Below are 13,068 nucleotides of genomic sequence, written 5' to 3'. Positions count from 1 at the left end.
TGAAGGGTTTACCACTCATAGAAAAACCAGACAGCATATGTGAAAGATGTATCTTGGATAAGCAACATAGAGAGACATTTCCAGCAGGAAAATCAGTAAGGGCAAAGGCACCTTTGGAGATTGTTCACTTAGATTTATGTGGACCAATGCAGACACCATCAATTGGTGGCAACCATTATGTATTGACCTTCATAGATGACTACACAAGGAAGACATGGGTCTATCTCCTAAGTGTTTGAGTGCTTTCGCGAATACAAGGCTCTTATTGAGAAGCAAAGTTGAGGTGGCGAATATATCTCAAATGACTTCTTTCGATTTTGCAGGGAGCATGAAATTCACAAGTAATTTACAACAAGATATACACCGCAGAAAAAAAGTGTGGCAGAAAGAAAGAATAGGACCATTATGGAAATGGCAAGGATTATGTTGAAGGCAAAGCATTTGCCAAATGACTATTGGGTTGAAGCTGTCGCTTGTGTAGCGTATATCTTGAATAAATGTCCAACCAAAAGTGTCCAGAACATAGTTCTTGAAGAGGCATGGAGTGGAAGAAAGCATAGTGTCACTCACATGAGATTTTTTGGATGTGTAGCTTATGCACATGTCTCGGATGAGTTGAGGAAGAAGTTGGACATCAAGGGGGAGAAATGTATATTTGTTGGATACAGTGATAAATCCAAGGCATACAAACTCTACAACCCATTAACCAAGAAGGTCATAATTAGCAGAGATGTGCAATTCATAGAAGAGGAAGCATGGGATAGAAGTTTAGAAAAGACAGTTAATGTCAAAGCATGCATACCACATGAGGACAAAAAGGAATTAACGGTAGCAAGTAATTCCTCAACAGTGACTCCCTCTACTCCTATTCAAGCGCAACAAAGTAGGCAGCAAGCAATGCCATCAACAAACAATAGGATAGTTTCGCGTAGCCAAGAAAGTGCTTCTCTAAGCACACCACGAAGCGCGACACCAAGTGACATGTCAAGCCCATCTTCAGCAAGCACAAGAAGACCAAAGTTTAAAAATTTAAATGAAATTTATGAACAAGATGAAGGTGATACTAGCGCAGGTATGAATTCCTTATTTGCATTATTTTTTCATGTAGATGACCCAATCCACTTTGAAGATGCAATCAAAGAAGAAAAATGGGTTGCGACAATGGAGGAAGAAATAGAAGCAATAGAAAGGAATGACACATGGGAGTTAGTGAGCCTTCCGAAAGGAAAATATGTCATTGGAGTGAAATGGGTCTATAAGACCAAAAGCAACATTGAGGGAAAGATTGAAAGGCACAAAGCAAGACTAGTTGTCAAAGGATACAAGAAACAACATGGAATAGATTACACAGAGACGTTCATGCTAGTCGCACGGATGGAGACAGAGCGCGCAGTTGTAGAAATTGTCGTGCAGCATAAATGGACAATGTATCAGATGGATGTAAAATCAACGTTCTTGAATGGAGTGCTGAAAGCAGAAGTGTATGTTGCACAACCACCTCGTTATGAGGTTGAATGCCAAGAAGATAAAGTGTATCGGTTGAGGAAAGCTCTTTATGGATTGAAACAAGCATCATGCGCATGGTATAGCAGGATAGATGCCTACTTGTTGGACAATGGTTTTGACAAATGTGACAGTGAGCTTACACTCTACATCAAAGAGAGCGAAGGTAAGATTTTCATTGTCATCTTATATGTAGATGATTTGATTTTTACAGGAAGTGATGATTTCCTCATCGCTGATTTCAAACAAGTCATGAAGAGTGAATTTGAAATGACTAACTTAGGGTTGTTAAGATAGTTTATCTCTCAAGAAAAGTATGTGGCAGACATTTTGGAGAGGTTTAAAATGCAGAACAGCAAGTCCGCACCAACTCCAACTGTCATAGGATTGAAGTTGAGCAAAGAAGATTGTAGCAGAAATGTCAATCTGACATTATACAAAAGCATGATAGGTAGCTTGATGTATTTGACCACCACTAGGCTGGATATAATTTATGCAGTGAGTTTGGTGTCAAGGTTCATGGAGATACCTAAGGAGACACATTGGTAAGCAACGAAAAGGATTCTAAGGTATGTCAATTGGACAAAACAGTATGGTGTTTTGTACATAGCAACAAGTGATTTCAGGTTGGTTGGTTACACTAACAGTGATTGGGTAGGAAATGTCGATGACAGAAAGAGCACATCAGGATATGTTTTTCATTTGGGTTCTAGAGTCATTTCATGGGCCTCCAAGAAGCAGCGAATAGTGTCACTGTCAACTGCAGAAACTGAATATGTCACAGCAACAACAACAGCGTGTCAAGAAGTTTAAATGAGAAGGATGTTGAGGGATCTTCATCATGACCAAGAGGGAGTGACAACTACTTTCTGTGACAACACCTCATCAATTTCATTGTCAAAGAATTTTGTCTTCCACAAAAGGACCAAGCATATTGATGCTAAATATCATTTTATTATATATTTGATTAACAATGATGAAATTGTGTTGCAGCATTACAGGTCACAGGAACAATTTGATGATATTTTCACAAATCCATTGGCAAGTGAAAGTTTAGTTTATCTCAGAAACTATTTGGGAATTGTCAATGGCAACAATTTTGATTAAGGGGGAGTGTTGGAAATAATAATCCCAACCAGTGCAATAAATAACCTGATAGCAGCCATACTTGTCAGATGTATTTTTGCAGGTTGCGTCTCTATTTGAAGATGGAAGGATTGAAGCCAAGCACGAACCATTCGAAACGCAACAAGGAATTTAAAGAATCTAATGTACTTTGGTAAATAGATATGGGCAAGCATTCATTCAGCAACTATTGCCCACACTCGACAAACACCTGCGCCATTCTGATTACACTCAACAACAACATCATATTAATTATTTTGCTCTATCATGAATTAAATGTAAAATTGTATGTTGAGTTAAATATGAATGTAAAAATTCATTTTGATATGTTAGAGAGTAAGAGAGTTGGAGAAAAAGAGAGCGCAAGTCTCTGAGGAGAAAATGGTGGAGCAAATTTTGGTGGGCGCGTGAAAAACAACAGTTACTGTGTTCTACTGTGTGTTATTCCGCGTGAATGTAAATCATTGTAAACTTTTGTTTTACATGGTGAATGAGCCGTAGTCCCATGTGAATGTATTTTCAAGATTTAGAAGTTAATCCTAAGTTTTAGTGTTGCTCCAACATTACATCCTTTTACTCTTTGTGTTTGCCATGAGTAATTTTTTTTTTAAGTCTATGTAATAGCTTCGCGAAATCTAGGTCCGCGAAATCAGCTTTGTGAATGTCATAGACCTCTGCGAAATTACCTCCATGGTGCATAAAGGTGAGCTACGCGAAAGTAGCTTCATGAGAGTCATAGCCCTCTACCCTCCATGAAAATTCTCTCCGTGTAAATTTTGTAAATTTTTCTAACATGATGATCAAATGATCCAAATAACATGCTCAAGATTAAACGACGGAATGACCTTTAGGTTATAACGATTGCTAAAATTGAAATATTTCATGTTTCCAAGCTTTCCTATTTGAGAGGGCAACAATTTTAGCTTGATACAATGACTAATGTTCAAAAATTGAAGAGAAGAAAGATTACCTATACCTTCATGAAGATTTGCAATTTCAATCCAACTTAGATTGATGAATTTGAGTTGTCTCAGCTCCCATAATGATAATGGCAATGATTTTAATTCCTTAAGAGAAGTGAGACTGTGTAGAAATTTTTCAAGAATTTCTTTCAATTCCGGGATTTCTTTCAATTCCAATTTTCCTAGGAATAAGGTCACCAATTTCTGACATCTCAATTCCTGTGTGGGGAGAGAGTTAATACCATTGCCCAGAACTGATATTCTTTTGCAATTGTCAATCCCTGTGTCAGGGAATCGTTGAAGCATTTGGCCTGCCCTAAACACAAAGTTCTCCTCAGTTTCTCCAATGTGTATTGCCATATCCTGCACAACATCGTGAACTGTAATTACATTTTCTTGATGTTTCACTTGAAATAAGCAATGATCTTCAAGAAACTTAACATACCTATGCCTGGTGTCTTTGGTCTTAATGAGACTTTCTGCGATCCACATATGCACGAGTGGATTCACTCGAAAAGCAGTATCTTGAGGAAACATGGCACAATACAGAGAACATTTCTTCAAATTGGCATATGGAAAATAGTCATAACTCCATCTCAATCTCTGAAACAGATCTTGATCAATTCGAGGATGATGAGCAATTGGAGAAACGAAATCCAGACTCTGCATCTTCCTCAGAGCATGCCTCCACTCATTTACATTTCTCTTGACAATCATGGATGAGGCTATTACATTAATGAGGAGGGGTAAGCCTTTACACTCGCTGGATACCTGTCTGGAAATATTCTCTAACCCCTCAGAAATATTATGGTCTCTTGCTTCTTTGAAATCCACTTTGGAAAACAAATCCCACGATTTGTTGATGGGCATGGCTTCTAATTTCATGCACTCTTCTGCCTTCATTTCTTCAACCAGACTTCTATTGTGAGTAGAGAATATGAGTTTGTTGGCTCTGTCATCATTAAATTCCACGCCTAGTAGCTCCAAATTTAGTCTACTCCACATGTCCTCTAAAACTATAAAAAAATTCTTGGTATTCAAATGTGCAGACAATTGCGTCTTCCACGCATCAACATCTGTGCCAGCTAGGTCTAGATTGACTTTAGAGGCAATAGTGTTCTACAACTCGAGAATTGGAAATTGAGCGATGGTAACCCAAATGACAACATCAAAAACGCCACTAACCTCTTTGAGGGCACTATACACTATAGATTTTTCTGAGCAATGTTGTTTTTCCAATGCCATTGGTGTTGTACACACCGATTCTTTGAACGTGGGGAGCTTCTGTGAACCACCTTTCAATCTGCACCTCTGCCTATCGTGGTGTAAAGGAGGCAATTTGTTGAGCATTGCAGAGCACTGAAAAATTTGTGTGTATCTCATCAAAGAGTCCATTAAAAGTTGTTCACTCTCTGATTTGTGTAGAGAGTCTGAAATTAAAAATAAAGGCACAATCAATACGAAGGCACTAATGTGGACGTTTTGAACTTTCGATCAATTCTCTGGCCTTTTTAACTTCACCTTCCATCCTTTCCACATAGCTTCTGAGCAAGTGAGGGGGACTCTATTGCTGATTGTCCAATTGATAGCTAACATCGCGCAAGAGGCCCTTCATATGACTTAACTATTGTTGGAGAAGGCAACGGTTGTGATCCAAGTGAATCACATAATCTATTTGTTGCATGAGAGGAGAAATAATGAGGGTGTTTATGGCATTTTCTATGATTCCTCTCACAAAATCCAGTGCCATTGTCGTTGTTCGGAGTGGAGGAGAAAATGAAAATAACGAACAACGCAGAAAATGAATAAAAAACAGGAGGGAGAGAAGCAAGAATGGGGATTAATTGTGGGGAATGTGACCTAGAGATACAAATTTATCAGGCTAGGAGGTAACTCCTCAAATGAGATTATATTATTCATTTAGGTTGTTCATTATTATATACATGAAGGAGTGACTGTTGAGTTTCATCTCCTGATGACTCTCCATTTTCTCTATTATTATTTACACTATTTACAATTGTTCACCCAATCCCTATGATTAGGTGTCAACATCCACCCCAATCTCAAGGGATGTTGGTGAGTCCAAGCATCGTTCTGAATATTTCAAGCTTTTCTCTTCCAAGTGCTTTGGTGAAGATGTCTACAATCTGCTCATTAGTGGAATAATGGCAAAGATGGATTGTTTTGGCCTCAACATGATGTCGAATCAAATGATATTTTGTATTGATGTGCTTTGTTCGATCATGGAACTTTGGGTTCTTGGCCAACTTTATTGCCGAGGTATTGTCAATCATGAGTGGAGTCGAATGTACTTGTTTTACTTGCAAATCTTCCAGAATTTTTCTGAGCCACACAATTTCTTTTGTTGCCTCAGTTGTTGCCACATATTCTGCCTTCGTTGTGGAATCTGCTGGAACTAATTGTTTGCATGATCTCCAGGAGACAACACCTGATCCAAGACTCATAGAATAAACAGAAGTAGATATCCCAGTTTCTTTGTCTCCATCGAAGTCTGAATCCAAGTATCCAATCATGCTGAAGTTGCCCACTTGTATATACTTGAGTCCAAAGTCTTGAGTTCCCTTCAAGTACTTTAGAAATCTTTTTGCAACATACCAATGTCCCTCACAAGGCTTTTGCATAAACTTGGAGAGGATTCAACAACAAACGAAATGTCTGGTCTAGTAGTAGTCAGGTAGTTGAGACTTCCTACAAGCTGTCTATACTTTTTTGCATCCTCAAATTCCTTTCCTTCAATGGATGTGAGCTTTAAGTTTTGTTCCATTAGAGTAGTAAGAGAATTTCATTCAGCCATGCCAAACCTGTTTAACAAATCTCTAATGTACTTCTTTTGAGAAAGTAATATGGACTTTGGATGTTGAGTTACTTCAATACCAAGATAGAAATGAACATAGCCAAAATCAGTGATTTCAAAACCTTTTCTCAATTCCTTCTTTATGGATGCAATGTAGCTCTCATTGTTCCCTGTCATCAAAATATCATCTACATATACCACAAGATATACAATTGTTTTGCCAACTTTCTTGACAAACAAAGTTGCATCATCAAGATCATAATGTTTGAAATTGAGTTTCAGAAGATGCTCAGTTAGTTTTTCATACTAGACTCACGGTACTTGTTTGAGGCCATACAAGGATTTCAGAAGTTTGCATACTTTATGTTCATGTCCTTTCATAACAAATCCTTCAGGTTGGGACATAAAAACATTATCTTTTAGATTTTCATTCAAGAAAGCAGGTTTTACATCCATTTGATGGAATTTCCAACCATTTTGAGCTGCTAGGGCAAAGAGTTTATGGATGGTAGCCCATTTTGCTGTGGGGGGAAAAGTCTCCTCATAATCGACCCCTTCCTTATGTGCAAATCCTTTTGTCACAAGCCTGGCTTTGTGCTTGTCAAGTGAGCCATCAACTTTATACTTGTTCTTGTAGACCCACTTGCAACCAATTGGTTTGTTTCCCAAATGGAGGATCAACCAGCTTCCAAGTGCCATTCTTTATCAAGGCATCATACTCATTTTGCATTGCTTCTTTCCATTCATCATGAGAAGCAGCTTCTTGGAAGGAAGTTGGTTCAAAATCTGTAGACAAATTCAATTCACAGTCATAAGAAACATCCATATCAACAGGTGAATCAGAGTCATTTACATCACCTCCATTTTGACGGGTTGAATTTGTAGTTCCTGTATTTCCAACCTCATCAGGATGAACACTTTCAAGTGTCTTTGTCAGCGACTTTGGGGGACCTTTCTGAGATGGTCCAGGTTGCTCAGTTGATTGAGTTGGGACTGAATCAAGGTTGTGTCTCTCAATTCTATCAATCACATCACTCAAAGTATCATCCATTGTTGGAGTTTCAGGCGGGGGAGAGAGTGCTTCAGAAGAAGGTTCCATAGGTTGATCTAGTATAGGAATCCCCCCTTCAAGATGTGGAATCTGATTATCAAATTCTTGAAATGATTTTTCATTTGTGAATCTATCCAAGCGATCACATTGCCGCTCAACAACATTGTCAGTTTTGGATGATTCAAGAAAGATTACATCTCTAGATACGACAAATTTTTATTGACTTAATCATAGAGACGATATGCTTTGGAGGTGTTTGAATACCCCAGGGAGATACACTTACGACTTCTTACACCAAGTTTGTTTCTATGTACCTTTAGTATCAAAGCATAACTTGTGGAAGCAAAGACCCTAAGATGCTTTACCAAAGGAATGTGTCCATACCACATTTCATAAGGAATCTTGTTTCTAATAGCATTAGATGGACATCTATTATTTACATATACAACACATAGAACTGCATCAGCCCAAAACATCAATTTTACATTTTTGAAAAACATCATGGAGCGCACCATATTTAAGATTGTCCTATTCATTCTTTTAGCTACTCTGTTCCATTGAGGATTATAAGGCACAATTGTTTGATGTTTGATCCCATGTTGGCAAAGATAGTTTTCAAATTCATTTGAAGTGTATTATTTTCCATTATCAGTGCGAATACAGCCAATATGAGATTGTGCATCATTTTCAATCCATGTATGAAAGTTCTTGAATGTTTGAAAAGAATCAGATTTGTTCTTCTATAAATAAACCCAACACATTCTAGTGTAGTCATCAATAAATGTCATCATATATTTATTTCCATTTGCAGAAGGAATAGGCATTGGACCACATAAATCTGAATGAATGAGTTCAAGTTTTCTATGTGCTCTAGAATGTGAATCATGAAAACACTGTTTGCTATGCTTTCCTAGAATTCAAGCATCACATTGCTTAAGTTTCCTAGGAATTATAGGCAAACCAGTAAAACCATTTTTCTTCAACAAGCAGAGGTTGTCATAGTTCAAGTGTCCAAATATAGCATGCCATAATAAACTTGATGGAAATGTACCTTCATCATAATGATAATTGTATAAGAATTTTGTGCACGAGAAGAGGTACCCTGCAGCTTGAGGAAGTCTTTCTTCTTCTATCTGTCATGCGGAAAGAGTCAATTTTGCGGACAAAACCGACCTCCCTAGAAAGCAAGGCTTTTCTAGTGACAAACAAAACAATCAAGCACTATCTTTCCCTAAATATGCATTTAAAATAAAAGCAACCAGGTGTTTAAGGCTTACCTTTAGTCCAACGCTTGTTTGTAGTGGCCAAGCCTCTTCGATCCAGATGAGCTCCTTCTCCTTGAAGCCTGCATTCACTAACAAGCAAACGATTACATAGCACCTAAATAACTCATATAATAAAACATATTCATCATAAAGACCAAGGAGTTTATGAAACAAATTATATATAACAACTTGTTGAGAAAAATGAACTTAATTGTATTAATTGGAAACAAAAGAAACCATTACAACCAGTGCCTTGGTGTTGTGCAGGTCCCTCCCAAGGTCCAGCAAGAGTTCTCCTCTACTTTGATCAGCTCACCCACTTCCAAATGAAGCTAAGAAAGGATTGGAATCTCTCCTCTCAAGCTCTATAAGGGAGTCCTAATTTCAGCAGCATCTACCCTTAGGAATGTTCAGCTTTCAACCTCTCCTCCCTCTGGCCCAATGCCTGTATTTATAATGCTTTGGAGGAAGTTAAATAGGTCCACCATCAATGGGATAAGCCCCTCTTTCAAAGGGATAGCTCCCTTCTTCATGGGATAAGTTCCTCTTTCATTGGGATGCATGAACCATCTGGAGGCGCTCAATCCACGTCAAACCATCTTCTAGAATGCTCTAGAATTGACCACAAGTAAGTTTTTTGAAGTAAAACTTGCGCCTTTTGACCTTTACAGGGGTACACACCCACCCCTTTACAGACAGAGCATACAAGTACGCAGGTATTATGTACTTGAGGTGCGTACACGCAGGTAAGAGTAAGAGAAACTGCGTAACCAGAGTTATATTGACTTTTAAAGACTTTCTCTCTTTTTTGGAGTTTGACATGAGGAGCAGAGGTATAAGACTTGCCAAGGAGGACAGTATGACTATTGATGGAGTCATACTGACTGCAAATAGTCATGGTGACAAATTTTAGTGTAACAGATTGCCCCCTAAAGTGTGAAGTCTGTAGTAGATTAGGGTTTTATATCATCTAGGAAGGGTGAAGCACTTTATCATTTCGAGGATTATCTTGTGGAGAGCCCAGTCGGAACCTACAAATATTCAACACAAAATACATATATGAGATCCTATCATCGCTGAGGTAGGCATTCCCATACTCAGATCAAAAACTTTAACTAGCAAACTAACTACTGCTCTGATATAGGAATGATTTCGCAATACATCATAGTCATAGACACATGTAGACACAGTATGGACACAACCATCTGTTTATAATTAGTCTACTATATAATGAATACAAAACTCCTTGCAGCCTGGATGACGGAAACTAGATCCAGGGTCTTCATTTATGCTTCCCGAAATAGTACGATTCTATCCATGCGAATAAATGAGTTGATGTCGAACATGGTAGAAACCACTTGATTACCAGTCAATGATGTAAACTGTTAACAAGTGTGAGAGAGACCACCAGTGATGTCAATGGTTCTCAAAGTACCCAGTACAATCCATGAGATGTGAATGAATGTGTTGATGTCGAACATGTCACAGAATCCTTCGATCGAAAGTCAATGATGTAAACTGTCGTCAAAGGCGAGAAACCTGCCATTGAGGCATGCAGATTTCAAGGTACTGACGATTCCTAGATCATCTTTCTAGATAATGTGCTGATGTCGATAGAAAGCGATCCATCGTAGGCAAGCCCACAACACGAAATCATAGATCAAGTTGAAGAAATGTAGCTGTAAGGACTGACTCAGGGATGGTCAAGATGGATGACAGATATTTTGCAGATGAATGGTTTATTTGCAGTGACCTCTTGAACACATAATGACACAACAGATGGCTTGGTGACAATTGACCCAAAGTTAATACCCGGAAACCAGCTGAAGACTTTCAATGTGGTTTGATCAACTGTTAGGCAAAGGATTTCCCAACCCAGGTGAATGAAAAGTGTCGTGTTCAAGAGTGGTGATAAGGTTTTTTTTGTGACAAAGGATAACAAATAGGCTCATTTTTCTCTCTTTTCCCCCACCATTTCTGGCAAGTACCTCTTTATTTTTTTACAAGCTTGAGGAGGATAACATTTGCTTGATTATAAGCTCATTCTTCGGATGAGTCCAACTTAGTTTAGATTCGAACCCTAAGAAGGAGTGGTCCATTCCTGTTTGTAATCGAACAGGTCCTTTACTGTGAAATTTTAACGAGTCCAGTATAGGAGAAACTCAGCGTTTTTCAATTTTAGAGAGTCTGAAAAACTTAAGAAGACTCCAGGGTTGACCTTTTTCGTAAATTTGTGTCTCCCAAGCCCGAAAAAGTATAAAATAATACTTGAGAGAACCGCTTGATCTTTACGACCAAGGAGTACTTTCATGATTAGTGTCTTTGATCTGAAAAGTAAAAAGCGATCAAGGACACGTCGTTTTATTTCCAATATCGAATTTGAAACGACAAAAATCCGGCAATCTTTTCATGTTTTTATGGTCAGAAAAGGGTTGTAAGAGGATCGTCTTTTAATTCCGTTTTAACGAGTGTAAAAGAAACGCTCGGTAATCTTTTCATGTTTTAGGAGTCAGAAAAGGGCTTAAAGATGACTCTGATGTTTTTGTTTGTAAAAAATGACAATTTTCCCTGAAAATCCTTTATCCTGCACAAAAACCAACACATTACTCATACCTGTTGAAGATAGATAAAAATACTTTGAAAAATACCTTTTCATGGTGAAAAATAAACAAATTTACCATTTATTTACCCAAAAAACCTATAAAAAGGGCTTTTACCAATTCATTTTTACCATTTTACTGTTGAGGAGAGAAAAAGGGCTTTTGGCAAGAAACTTCCCGTGGACATTGCGGAGAATCCAACCGTCGAAACCGAACGCCGTCTCTTCCAGGTAATTTTCAACATCCTCCTCTTCAATTTCATCCATTTAGAATTCTTTTTAAGGCCCCAGATTTCATTTTTTGGAGGTTTTGGGGTTTCAAAGACTGCCTCTCGGGGTACGCAGGCATCACACTAGGGACCCGTGTACCCTGACATTTTCTCAGTTGGGAAAATTTCAGGGGTACGCACCTTGCCTTGAGGAACCCTACGTACCCACGCTCTGTTCCTAAAGGCGGGGTGCGTACTCCGCGCAACAAGTTTTTAAACCCCAAATTCTCCAAATTGGACCAATTTTTTTTGATTTTATGGAATCTAATGGATGTTTTTTGGCATTTAGATTGTTCACCATGCTTGATTGGTGTGAGAGAGAGCATGAAGATGTTGATTTGGCCACCATTAATCATCAACCGTCAATTGATGCTTTAAAGGCATGCGACCTTTATAAATACTGGGCCATACCTGGAATGAGGGCCCAAGTGAGCTTTCTAGAGTGGCTGGTAGAAAGATGGAACGTTTAGGACCAGTGTTTTTATATTGGAGGGCACCAGCTCGAGATGGAGCCCGCAGATATCTACTTTCTCACTGGTTTGCCCAAGAGAGGCGAACACTTGACTTTGTTCGGGACTAGGCCGGGTGGCCAGTCCATCGCTAGTCTCCGACTAGAGTGGTGTAACACTTAGACTCAGGAGAAGGGGATAGAGATCAAAACTATATCCCGACTTGAACTTAAGGTGATTGCCTTTACAGTTACCAAACTTTGCAGGGCTGCCGCTTTACACATTGCCACTGGATCCCAGATGCGGATGGCGATTGATTACTATCGAGGTACCATTTTCAACTGGTGTGATGTTGTGTTGGCCAATGTAAAAGGCCAACTTACTAGAGCCAAAAATGGATAGCTAAAGACCTTTGGTTATGGGCCTTTAGTTGTGAGTTTTGGCTTAGAGAGGGTTCCGATGTTGATCCCACAGCAGCTCACTGTTGGGGCTGGGCTTCCTCGAGAGCCAAAATTGATGCGATGGGTTGCGGTTATGGCCCGTCATCCTGATGAGGGAACGGAGGTTGTCCGATTTACTCCGGAGTACTTTCACTGGTTAGAGGACCAGGTCTTTTCAATACGGGATTTTCCTTATGCCGAAGTTGATTTTTGTGGAGATTCGGACATGGTTCTTCCACCGGGAGAACAATGTGATGATACAGGTAACTTCATTTTCCACAAGTTTTTTAAACTATCTATTATTTTGTTTTATATCATCTCAAAACTAATAGTAATAATTTTCAAAATGCAGATGTAGGTCCACTATGTCCAGCCAATCTTCGGCCTTACGAGAGGAGACTACTAGTTGTAGGGGCACCGGCCCCATAGGACAAGGCCACAGAGACTTTGGCTGAGTTGGAAAGTGACCTAGAGCGTCTTACAGCAGACATACCGGAGACTACCATAGATGATATTCCAATCAGGCTTCAGCGCTATGTAGTCGGGGTCCCAGGACCTTTTAGGAGGTTCTTGTGTAGGGTGGCTCGTGC

General features: G+C 39.0%; 1 protein-coding gene across 1 annotated transcript; it reads right to left on the bottom strand.

Annotated features, from left to right (window-relative positions):
* Positions 1–3,428: 3,428 nt before the first annotated feature.
* On the bottom strand, positions 3,429–4,595 carry LOC149267526 (disease resistance protein RPS5-like). The gene has a single exon (XM_089412382.1). It carries the CDS (start codon positions 4,593–4,595, stop codon positions 3,429–3,431), a length of 1,167 nt encoding a protein of 388 aa, XP_089268508.1.
* Positions 4,596–13,068: the final 8,473 nt, after the last annotated feature.

This window comes from Pinus tabuliformis, chromosome 6, assembly GCF_031772625.1.
Source record: "Pinus tabuliformis cultivar Carrire ecotype Pingquan chromosome 6, CPIR1, whole genome shotgun sequence".
Lineage (NCBI taxonomy): Eukaryota > Viridiplantae > Streptophyta > Pinopsida > Pinales > Pinaceae > Pinus > Pinus tabuliformis.
The sequence above is the reverse complement of the archived record's forward strand: the minus strand, read 5'-3'. Positions and strand labels throughout refer to the sequence as shown.